This window comes from Xenopus laevis, chromosome 1S (assembly GCF_017654675.1).
Source record: "Xenopus laevis strain J_2021 chromosome 1S, Xenopus_laevis_v10.1, whole genome shotgun sequence".
NCBI lineage: Eukaryota > Metazoa > Chordata > Amphibia > Anura > Pipidae > Xenopus > Xenopus laevis.
Window position 1 is genome coordinate 39136203 of NC_054372.1, and position 12755 is coordinate 39148957.

The 12755-nt window shown below is 40.0% G+C and overlaps 2 protein-coding genes across 5 annotated transcripts in view; one reads left to right on the forward strand and one right to left on the reverse strand.

Moving 5' to 3' along the window:
- clcn3.S (chloride channel, voltage-sensitive 3 S homeolog) overlaps nt 1-6981 on the reverse strand; it is a 47328-nt gene extending 40347 nt beyond the window's left edge. The window contains exons 1-2 of one of the 2 annotated variants that reach the window (XM_018234706.2): nt 6730-6981; nt 1622-1797 (exon numbers count right to left, since the gene is read on the reverse strand). In XM_018234706.2, the coding sequence (XP_018090195.1) occupies nt 1622-1781 (160 nt within the window). In that variant the 5' untranslated portion in view covers nt 1782-1797; nt 6730-6981. The remainder of the gene's footprint in view (nt 1-1621; nt 1798-6729) is intronic. The other variant, XM_018234730.2, reaches the window with a different exon arrangement.
- Nucleotides 6982-9900: 2919 nt separating this feature from the next.
- nek1.S (NIMA-related kinase 1 S homeolog) overlaps nt 9901-12755 on the forward strand; it is a 64953-nt gene continuing 62098 nt past the window's right edge. For 2 of the 3 annotated variants that reach the window (XM_018243209.2, XM_018243210.2), the window contains exons 1-2: nt 9901-10161; nt 10708-10804. In XM_018243209.2, the coding sequence (XP_018098698.1) occupies nt 10045-10161; nt 10708-10804 (214 nt within the window). In that variant the 5' untranslated portion in view covers nt 9901-10044. The remainder of the gene's footprint in view (nt 10162-10707; nt 10805-12755) is intronic. The other variant, XM_018243213.2, reaches the window with a different exon arrangement.

A 12755-nucleotide genomic window follows, 5' to 3' on the forward strand; every position in this document is an offset into this window, starting at 1 on the left:
GTAAAGTTTATTTTGCTCAACTAACATGATAGAAAAGAATTTGAAATTATTTCTTAGGGTGACAGGTCCCCTTTAATTTAAAGTGTTAGTGATTTTCAGTTAAAAAGGAAAATAACAGATGAAATGCAGAAATAGCTTTAATACATAGTCAATGCAGGAAGGGTTCCGTGGCAACATTTCACCAGTCAGCTGTGCCAGCACGAAACTCAGGTTACGATGCTATTGATAAAGCAGAGGTTTTTTTATATCCTTTCATGAACAATAAGTCAATAAGGATAAATAATTTGGTTTTGTTCCTACTTAAAAGGTATATGTTTAGAACTATTAAAAGAGCAGTTCACCTTTTAAAGGAGAAGGAAAGGCTAAAATTAAAGGGGTTGTTCACCTCTGAATAAGCTTTTAGTATGATGTAGAGCAGTGATCCCCAACCAGTAGCTCGTGAGCAACATGTTGCTCTCCAACCCCTTGGATGTTGCTCCCATTGGCCTCAAAGCAAGTGCTTATTTTTGAATTCCAGGCTTGGAGACAAGTTTTGGTTGTATAAAAACCAGGTGTACTGCCAAACAGAATCTCAATGTAGGTTGACAATCCACATAGGGGCTACCAAATGGCCAATCACAGCACTTATTTGGCACCCCAAGAACATTTTTCATGCTTGTGTTGCTCCCCGACTCCTTTTTCTTCTTAATGTTGCTCAAGGGTTCAAAAGGTTGGGGATCCCTGATGTAGAGAGTTAATTCTGAGACAATTTGCAATTGGGTTTCATGTTTTATTACTTGTAGCATTTGAGTTATTTAGCTTTTTATTCAGCATTTCTCAAGTTTGCAATTACAGCAATCTGGTTGCAAGGGTTTGATTTGCCCTAGCAACTCTGCATTGATTTGAATGCAGTTTGCATTTTCAGCAGTTGTCTGGTTTCTAGGGTCCCATTTACTAGAGCAACCAGTTAGTGGTTGGAAAAAGAGATTGAAAAATTAATAGAAAAGGACCTGAATGGCAAAACAAGTAATAAAGCAACAATAATAATAATAAAATGATAGCCTCCTAGAAAATATATTTTTGGCTGCCAGGGTCAGCACTTTGATGATTTTAGATGATCTATCCCTAGTTTTTCAGACTATTAGTCTAGTAAACTAGGCCCAGGCTCACTAACCTGTTACATTTAGCTACTTTAGTTGATATTTTATCTAGCAGCATCAGAGGAATGCCAGCAAGTAATACCAACAGTTGACATTAGTAAAGCGTGGGATTATGCTCACTTGGGTAGTTACCTTTCATACAAGACTCCAATTACCACAATGCCTAGCACTCTTCTGGGGATCTGTTAATCACAACATGCAAGACTCTATGAAAATTCACAGTTTGGTACAGTATGTAAAGCGGTTTTCACACATTTTAGCATTTTTAATTGTACATCTGTTAGTTAAGCATCTTGCATGGTGCAGTTTTATTAAATCTGTACTAATTATCGTTAGAAGTCTGGACCCCCCAGTTGAACTGAGTATAATCGAATTTAATAGAGTTTAAAAAAAACTCACATGAATTCGAAATGCGACCTTTAATAAATGTTTTCATCCACGCAAAAAAAAGCATTTTCATATGAACATAGCAAAAGACTCACCCATTGATGCATCACCATCCAACAAGTTGTCATCTTCCAACGTATGGAAGTCCATCATGCCACCGGCTCCATCCAAGAGCTCCTCGTCACTGCTTGCACTTGTAATGCTGTTGTAACTGTTGCGATAATAGCTCCGCTGAAACAGCTGCTCAGACTCCATTTAACAGCCAAACTACCTAAATGTGAATTTAACAACATTGTTACTGGCTACCATGTATGTAAAAAGGGCCGGTAAAGCCCTTAAAGGGGTAGTTCACTTTTAAATACAATTTTAGTATGATGACTGATATTCTGAGACAATTTACAGTTGTTCCTCATTTTTTTGTGGTTCTTCAGTTATTTAGGTCAGATTTATCTTAAAGGGATACTGTCATGGGGAAAAATTTTTTTTCCAAAATGAATCAGTTAATAGTGCTGCTCCAGCAGAATTCTGCACTGAATCCATTTCTCAAAAGAGCAAACAGATTTTTTTATATTCAATTTTGAAATCTGACATGGGGCTAGACATATTGTCAATTTCCCAGCTGCCCCAAGTCATGTGACTTGTGCTCTGTTAAACTTCAACCACTCTTTACTGCTGTACTGCAAATTGGAGTGATATCACCCCCCTCCCTTCCCCCCCCCAGCAGCCAAACAAAAGAACAATGAGGTAAGGTAACCAGATAGCATCTCCCTAACACAAGATAACAGCTGCCTGATAGATCTAAGAACAACACTCAATAGTAAAAACCCATGTCCCACTGAGACACATTCAGTTACATTGAGAAGGAAAAACAGCAGCCTGCCAAAAAGCATTTCTCTCCTAAAGTGCAGGCACAAGTCACATGACCAGAGGCAGCTGGGAAATTGACAAAATGTCTAGCCCCATGTCAGATTTATAACCTATGTGTTATGACACACGCATAGCTACAAGGCAGCCTTTCTCCAGCAACATCAAGTGGAAGTTCGTCCTTTAATAAATACAACCTACAAAACCCCATAGAAATGAATGGAGAGTGGCGGACTATCACTCTAGAGGACTGTACAATCTCTAACTTCACTTTGATAAATATACCCCATAATTGGGGGAAGGTTTTATATTAGGGATGCACCGAATCCAGGATTCGGTTCGGGATTTGCCAGGATTCGGCCGAATCCTTCTGCCCGGCTGAACTGAATCCGAACCCTAATTTACATATGCAAATTAGGGGTGGGGAGGGTAATCGCGTGACTTTGTCACAAAACAAGGAAGTAAAAATGTTTTCCCCTTCTCACCCCTAATTTACATATGCAAATTAGGGTTCGGATTCGGTTCGGTATTCGGCCGAATCCTTGGTCAAGAATCCAAAATAGTGGATTCGGTGCATCCCTATTTTATATCCACTCTCGAATTGACAATGGTCCTTTTAGAGAGCAACATGTGTCTTTTGACACCTAGGGGCAGATTTATCAAGGGTCGAATTGAAAATTTGAATTTTGAATTTTTTTATGGTCAAAACTGTCAAATTCGAATTCTTAAAAAAAAATTGAATTTGATTTTCAAAATGTATTATGCTCTGGCCCTTTAAGAACTCGAATTTGACTATTCGCCACCTAAAACCTGCCGAATTGCTGTTTAAGTCCATGGGAGAGGTCCAGGGATCAATTTGGAGGGCTCAGTTTAGAGTTTTCTGAGAAAAAACTCAAATCAAATTCGATTCGAGTTTTCGGGTCGAACTAATTCATCCGAGTTGTAATTTTTTTTTTTTTTTAATGGAATTTCGATTGGTCAAATTTCAAAATTACGGGAGTTTATGGGAGTTTTTAAAATCGCACATGAATTCGAAATTCGACCTTTGATAAATGTGCCTCCAAGTACTGTAATTTCAGTAATAACACCCTATTTCTGCAGTAAGTGACATTAATGGCACCAATTTGTCACAGCAGACAAAATTCACAGAGACAAGCTGATGCTATTGGCGTCACATAGGACAGACATGACTCCTACATAATATAATAATAATAATAGTCAGACGTCTGTCCAGGTGCAGTAGACCATAGGTTTTTAACCTTCTCACTGATTAACAGTGATAGAGGATTTTGGGCTTATCCACCTTTTATTACATGTCCCCAAACATGTGATATTAGCCTGTAGGCTTTATATTTAGTTCTACCTCCCCTTTAGCGGTCAGGCATAAAACAAATCATAACACTGTTTTAGACACTTAAAAATTTATTTGCGCTCATAGTAATAATATTCACCAGATATATACAATTCTCTATTCATTCTATTGCTGTGACAGGAGTGCTAGAACTCAGGAGAGAAGTATAAAAAGATGCTTTCTGCTTCAGTTTTTAGTGTCCCCAGGCTACAGGGTTGTAAAACAATAATCAGTTAACACCTTAACTCAGGGGTCCCCAACCTTTTTTACCTGTGAGCCACATTTAAATGTAAAAAGAGTTGGGGAGCAACACATGCATGAAGAAGTCCCTTGGGGTGCCAAATATGGGCTGTGATTGGCTATTTGGTAGCCCCTATGAGGACTGGCAGCCTACAGGAGGCTTTGTTTGGCATTACACTTAGTTTTTATGCAATTAAAACTTGATTTCAAGCTTGGAATTCAAAAATAAGCACCTGCTTTGAGGACCCTCGAGCAACATCCAAGGGGTTGGAGAGCAACATGTTGCACACGAGCTACTGGTTGGGGATCACTGCCTTAACTGAAAGGAGGGAGAAGTAGATTCCTCAAATTTTTGTAAAAACAAAATAAATGCATTCCTGTATCCATAGCTCCTGGCATTCTGTCTGGTCCACTCTCCAGCCAAAACTGTAGGGAGCACTCCTGTTACACAATTAAGATTTTAGTAGTGTAAAACTGCTAACATCATTTCAATTAAAAGAATAAAATAATGTAAATTTCAAAAGAGCTCTGAAGAGCAACTTGAGCAATTCTAAATTAAAGGGATACTGTCATGGGAAAACATGTTTTTCTGAAAACACATCAGTTAATAATGCTGCTCCAGCCGACTTCTGCACTGTAATTGGTTTTTCAAAATAGAACAGATTTCTTTATATTTAATTTTGAAATCTGACAAGGGGCTAGACAGAGTCTGTTTCCCAGGTTCTCTCAGTCATGTGACTTGTGCTCTGATAAACACTTTACTGCTAGACTGCAAGTTGGAGTGTTATCACCCCTCCTTTCCCCCCAGCAGCCTAACAAAAGAACAATAGGGAAGTAACCAGATTGCAGCTCCCTAACACAAGATAACAGCTGCCTGGTAGATCTAAGAACAGCACTCAATAGTAAAAATTCATGGTCCACTGTGACTTCTTCAGTTACACTGAGTAGGTGAAACAACAGCCTGCCAGAAAGCAGTTCCATCCTGGCTGAAACACATGACCAGGCAAAATGACTGGAGATGGCACATCCACACCAATATTACAACTAAAAAATACACTTGTTGGTTCAGTAATGACATTTTACAAAGTAGAGTGAATTATTTGCAGTGTAAACAGTGTAATTTAGAAATAAAAACGACACCATAAAAATCATGACAGAACCCCTTTAAGTTGTATGGGTAGGTATATACCCCCTTAAATATAGGCCTCCAGCACATTCAGTAGCCTTTACAGGTCTGGTCCAAACTTTCCCATGATGGAATCTATACAATCTTCACTCACTATCACTTATGTAAATAACATGGTTCATGCCACCTTACCCATAATATCCCCTCCTTTCTTTTTCTTACTTGTACCTACTTGACCAACAGTATGTGACACTACGTCACCACAATACAGTAACTATACAATTCACATACTATGCACTTTAATACTGTGTACTGTTACTGCACTTTTTATTTTTTTCTCATATTATTTCCTCATATTACTGTCCATTACATTTATTTCACCGTCACTTCATGTAATATGGTTATTTTATGTACTGTACTGCACAGCTGTGCTGTTTTTTATATTTTTACATTTTTATACAATCTTCACTCACTGTCACTTATGTAAATAACATGGTTCATCTTGCACTACATCTGCTCTGCTGCTATACTAAATTTAAACGTTTTCTTAGAACTCTTATTTTTTGGTAATCGTCTTGTACTAGTTCTAGCATTTAACTAGTATTTTTAATTTTGCACAGTCTACAAAAGTAGATCATGATGCATTTCACTGCATTTTATACCTGTATAACTATGCATGCGTCAAATAAAGAATCTTATCTTATTTATCATATCTATCTTAAATAAAAAGTATTCCACATTTCAATTGATTTGGACACCATTAGACACCACTGGTGGGTGCGGGTAGAAGGTCCAGGTGTGGGTATAGACGCGGGTCGGTTCTGCGGGTTTGCGGGTCGGGCCACGGGTCTGATCACACTTACTTCCGATGATGTCACTTTCGGTTTACAATGACAGTACTTTCTGATTCTTGATGGTCAGAGGGTCGTGGGTCCAGGTTGCGGATAAGGTACTTGCGGGTTGAGTCGGGTAGCGGTAAAAATGTGTGTTGCGGTTGCGGGTTCCAAAAAATAGACCCGCGCAGGACTCTAATGGCAGCATACAGTATGTACAGTATGTGGTTGGGCAACAGAGACAATGCCAGGACAGATGTGTCAAACATGGAGCTGGGAGTTTTTTTTATACAGTCGTAGCATCTACATTTGCAATAGGGTGGCACATAAACCTGTTTGGGCATCTCATTCATAGGACTTTATGTGCCTACTTAATATTTCAGCATGAGATCATTTTTTTCATCTATATGGAGCAGTCCTATACAGGGATTCCAAGCCAGGCTGGAATTTCAAGTACACATATGCCAAAACAGCCCCCCCCCCCCCACCACCAGGCCAATAAATAGTGACTGTCTATTTAGCAGAACTCACAGATTTCCAGTCCAGGCCTGCTGTACAGACTCAGAGTTCTATGATTTGGTATCAATAAAATGCAACCTGTTTAATAGATGTAGTGAATATTTCACAACACAATCTAATGCTGAGCTGAGATGAAGTTTGACCACAGCAGGAAAATCTCAGGCAAGGCCTCCATTCCTACAGGCTACATTTCATATATGTACTTTGTAAGGACTGTTCTTTGATAATATCCAACCCTATACCATTGACTCATCTTCTAAGCTCTCCTACCTGAGCTCAGATGCCGGAAACACCTCCCAATCCCTGTGGAGTAAAAGCTGCATCCTCCCTGGAGTCTCTCCGCTCCCAGACAAACTACAGCTCCCACTTCCAGGCCCACAAACAACTGCGCTCCGCTAACAGACTCAGCTTCACAATCCGCATGACCCGACAAACGCACCACTACCAGTCCATCTCCTCCGCTGTACCTGGAGGGGCGGTCGCAAACATCCGGGCACTGCTTCCGGGCAGCTGCTGAAGCTGTTGCTAGGGAGGAGGCTGCGTTGCTAAGGAAGAGCCAGCGAAAGAGTGACCCATTGGAGAGCAGCTGACTCTCACGTCTAGTTACCATTTCATCATCACGTAGGGGAGCGCTTAATTGGGAGACAGAGACTCTCATTCTACTACAAGTCTCTGATCCTTTCAACAAAAGTTTGAAGAACTAATGGGAACTGATGAAGAGTCTGTTTAGAAATGGTTTTTAAATTAAATATATTAAATACATTCATGTTTCTGTTGGGATGTCTTGTACTGCCCCGCCCAAAAAAACTGTACTTCACATCCTCTAAACTGCCCACAGGCATTCAACTGTGCTTGCACTACAACTCCCAGCAGCCCCTTCACTATGTCCCTATTACATTTGTCTGTGCTCTGCGGGGAACCATTGCCATTATTCACATGTATATCACAATAAGGAGCTTCTAATCAAGTTTTATGTATGACTGCTTCCAGTGTCGGACTGGGACACCAGAGGCCCACCCAAAAACCTTTAACCAGGGGCCCACCCAGTAATCTTAGACCAGGGGCCCACTCTCAGTACTATTATTCTTCCTCTTCTCACTCAACCTCTATTCTCCTAGTCTCTTTTCTTTACATACTATGATCTATTATTCCATCTATTTAGCCTCTTTGTTCTCAAAGACAGCACCGGATTTCTTCTCCGGCTGCCCCTAGGCCGCGCGGTCCAACCAGGCGGCCGCGCGGTCCTAGCGCCCGCCTTCCCAACGCGCCGGCGAAAAAACGCCGGCGCAGCTGGTGTAGTTGAACGGGGAAGCGAACGTCCCCATAATGCGGCTGGGCGGCATGCCGCCCCTATTTTTTGCCGCCCTAGGCCCGGGCCTATGCGGCCTTGCCGCAAATCCGGGCCTGCTCAAAGAAATAGGGAATGGCCATGAAATAGGCCAAATGTTTAGTAGCACAAGGGCTCACTGACACCTGGGCCCACCGGGACTTTTCCTGGTATCCCGGTGGGCCAGTCCGACACTGTCTGCTTCACTTTCATGTACTTGCCCAGACCATTCTGTAGTCACTGTAGGACTGTCTTATATCAGCTCTCCCCAGGCTCTGCTTGCCTGTAGTGAAGGGGCCGCAGTACTGACAAGGGAACCAGTTTATTGTTTTATCCCTTTTACTAGTCTATTGTAGGGATCTAGACCACACGAGGCACTGACAACCTGGAAGGTGTGCACTTTCAACTCCCCCTGCTATTACTTCAGTGGAGCCATTCTGTCTGTATCTGTTACACCTGTGACTGTACCTGGCATTATTCTAAACAACCTCATGTGCTGTCAGTATTTCTAACCCTGTGGCATTTTAACTGAATAAAGCCTGTTTTGTTGTTTTGCAAATAACACCTGGTTTCTTCTTTTTTTCCATTCCTTACCTTACAATTCTTGGCAGTATAGAGTAGGGTTGCCATCTGTTTGGTTTTGACCCAAACAGTTCTGTTTTTGTAAGGCCTGTTCGGGTCTGAACTTTCTGTTCGGTTTTCAGCCTTATGAAACCCCGAACAATAATCTGGCCAATACATCTGGCATTTAAATACTAAGATACTCACCTAAACATGGCTTAGTTACTAAAAAGTACAGTTCCTTTCTTATCATTACAGATACAAAAAAAAACAAATCAATCAAAAATAAGAATTTTTTTTCTAAATTGGCTTTGCTTTATTTCAGAGTTTTCTGGATACCGGTAACTGCTTTCTGTATAAAAGATCTCATACCTGTAATTAAAGGATTGGGCTTACTCATCAAGCAGAATATAGCTAGAGATAGGGTTGCCACCTGTGTGGTTTTGAACTGGGCATCAACACTTTAAGGGTAGGACTCCACAAGCGATTTTGTCGCGATCCGACGCACAAAAATAAGGCAAGAGATAGAATTGTCGCATGGTGTCACAGCGTTGATCCGACGCGACACGCAGCATCTACATCTGACAGTCGTGTCGCGTCGGATCAACGCTGCGACACCATGCGACAATTCTATCTCTTACCTTATTTTTTGCGTTTGAACGCGACAAAATCGATTGTGGAATCCTACCCTAAAACATTGAGAATACTGGATAGAAATTCAGCCAGTTGCATTTAAGTGAGTCAATAATCTTGCCCTGGTGTCATAACTCCACCAACATCACTGTGCCCACCTCTAATTTCATCATGCCTGTTCCTACATCACTGCCCCAGCCCCCATGTTATCTGCCTCGCCCGCCATGTTCGGGTTTAGCTATCAGCAAAGTTGGCAACCCTAAACCGAACTGTTTGGGACAAAAACCGAACAGGTGGCAACTAGGGTTGCCACCTTTTAATAAAATTGTCACCGGCTGGTGGTGGGGGCGGAAACAAAGGGGCAGCTGTGATGTTAAAAGAGGCGGGTCGTGATGTAAAGGGGCAGAGCCAGATTAGTGCGATTAGCCAGAAGGCAGCAAACAAGGTAAATTTTGAGTGGGTTGGGGCGGACAGAGGGCTTTTGTTAGGAGTATTACAAATTTACCAGCAGCTAAATTGCCGGTAAATTTGTAAAATACTGGCCGGGTGGCAACCCTAGTGGCAACTAGGGTTGCCACGGCCTGGCCAGTAAAAATGATGGTTGATCCCAATGTTATTAATAGGGAAAAAAGCTAAATATATAGGAAGGCCGGTATTTTTTTTCCAGAAAAGGTGGCAACCCTAAGTCAGAGACTCATTTGCTATATGGGGCTCTCAAAGAAATGTTTATTGCCTAATTTCCCTCAGAGCTCAATAAATTATTTGGCATTAACTGCAAGAACAGAATGCGAAGTCACGACCCTCAGCTCTATTTTACTTCGACTGGTATAACTACCAGGAACAAATATGGCTGCAGGTGCGCCACGATGAGTAATGGTGTGTGCAGCCAATAGACTAATAGAATTATGGAGCCGCTGTGACGCTAATTGTGTGCGCCAAATGATGGCGGGCCCGCTGCCCAGCAACAACTAACTTCACAGCCAGGAGGCAGTGACAGGGCGCTGTGCATTCCAGCATCCCACTCAGAGTCCTGCGAGCAGAGCCATGTCTTAGGGGCCCTGACCATGAACAAGTACGTGAAAGTCAACAAGATCGGGGAAGGTTCCTTCGGAAAAGCCATTCTGGTGAAATCTAAGGAGGATGGCAAGCAATATGTCATCAAAGAAATCGGCATCTCCAAGGTGGGTATCATTATACATAGATTTATTACCCTTCAGCTGTAGAATGTATCACAGTCAGTGTGATAGATTGTAATGTTTAATATATATATTACACACGTATTTGTGTTATATTTTATAATATATATATATATATATATATATATATATATATATATATATATATATATATATATATATATTATGAAGTAATATAAAACATCCAAGGCTGCAGGCAGTTCTTGTAATGAAAGTGTAAGATATGAAAGTAAACTGGCTACACCCTGACACAACTGAGGCAGAGATATCCAGCCTTTCACCAGGGAATCTTTACATAGAAATCTAGGCCTACCATTGTTGCGGGTTCAATATTGGACATTCCAGAATTCTATTATCGATGAATTGTAGACAGTAATCAAAAACGACACCAAAAAAAAAAATACACTGATCGTATTTCCATGTAGCTTGAGATAGTGACACAGATTGTTGCAATAATTGTTGCAACATATAAGGACTGAAAGAATTTCTGTTTGAGCTTATTTTCCTGACATTTTTTCTTTGCACTCCCAGATGTCAAGCAAGGAGAGGGAGGAATCTAGGAGGGAAGTTGCTGTGTTGGCAAACATGAAGCATCCGAATATTGTCCAGTACCAAGAATCATTTGAAGGTGAGGGATTCTTTTATGCATATTTCTTTGGCTTTCAAACATTGCATCTTGTAATATGCAGACTCAAAATATATATAACACAATAAGGCTTCAGATGTGTAGAGTGTATTTGTGTGATGGTTTATTTTTTTTTTTATATGTGTTACAATACTTCACAGCTCCTATGTTTATGAGAATGTGTATTACAGGTTTGGGATCCGTTATCTGGAAACCCATTATCCAGAAAGCTCCGAATTACGGCATTCATAGACTCCATTTTATCCAAATGATCCAAATTGTTAAAAATGATTACCTTTTTCTCTGTAGTAATAAAACAGTACCTTGTACTTGATCCAAACTAAGATTTAATGAATACTTATTGGAGGCAGAACCAGCCTATTGGATTTATTTAATGTTTACACAATTTTCTAGTACAGTTATGGGACTAGTTATCCAGAATGCTCGGGACCTGGGGCTTTCTGGATAACTGATCTTTCCGTAATTTGAATCTTTATACCTTACTTTTTTTCATGTAGAAAAATGATGCAATTTTGTATGCCGTGTTTAACACGACGATGCCTAGTGATGTGTTTGGGAATTATCCTGCCATTATTTACACCACATAATAAATCTGCCCCTAGGAGTCACCTTGATGTTCCATGACCTTTATAAAAGCACTCTGCCTGCAATCTTGGGCTTTCATATGGTCATGGAACTCCTTGGTAACTTATATCATCCTTTATCAATTTACAATAGGGGTACATTTTCCCCTATACAGGTATGGAACCTGTTATCCAGAACGTTCGAGACCTAGGGTTTTTCAGATAATGGATCTTTCTGTAATTTGGTCTGCTAGAAAATCTTGTAAACATTAAATAAACCCAACAGACTGGTTTTGCTCCCAAAAAGAATTAATTATCTTAGTTTGGATCAAGTACAAGGTACTGTTTTATTATTATTATTATTATTATTATTATTATTACAGAGAAAAGGAAATAATTTTTAAAAATTTGGATTATTTAGATAAAATTTAGTCTATGGGACACAGCCTTTCCGTAATTTGGATACCTGTAGTATGAAGATCCAAATTGCAGAAATATCTGTTATCTGGAAAACCAGAGGTCCCGAGCATTGTATTATTGCTCAATTTACTGTTTTATTGCCCATTTGTTTCTGTATATACTATGCATTAATGGATGAATCATGTATCCAAAAGTAGGGGCCTCTAAAGGAGCAATTGATACTTATATAACGTCTATTTATCATTTTAAAGGATCAGTAAAGTAATTGTGGCAGATGTGGCCAATTAAATCATTTATTCCTGATAATGTCTGAGCATTTAGGATGCACAGAAGGTGGGGGCTCGTCATTTCTCCTTGCAAACGTAAACCTTATCCTCTACTAATATGCAAATATTTAATTTTTTTAAATTTTTTAAACAACAATGTAAAGTGAGGGAAAACATAAAATCAGGGGATATAAATGGGGGTTCTACTGTATATAATGGTATATATTGCCCAAAAAGCATGAGATTGGAGTTTCCAGATAAAGGGGTTATCCCCTTGGCTTATCTTACCTTAACTCTACTAAAATATATTAAAACACTATCCTATTTAAATAGTAGGATTTTGTTTTCACCGATGTGAATTTATGTATCTTTATCATTAAGTATAAGGTACTGTTTATTCTTACAGAGAAAAAGAATAGATAGTAGTGGACTGCCCCTCTTGCCCATCTTGGACTTGTGGCAACCTTGTTCACTATGTATCACTGTATATTGGTGAGGATTAAATGGTTACTGTTAAGTCGCCTTCCAAGGACTAACTGTGGGTGTTTTTGACTAATCAAAATATTACATATGCTGCTGCCATGAGCTGCTGTAATTTGCATAACTGCAAAAAGCAATTAGTTCTGATTATCCAATTGTGGTAAGACTAATGAAATAAGAATGCTTCCTTGGAATAAGCTCACT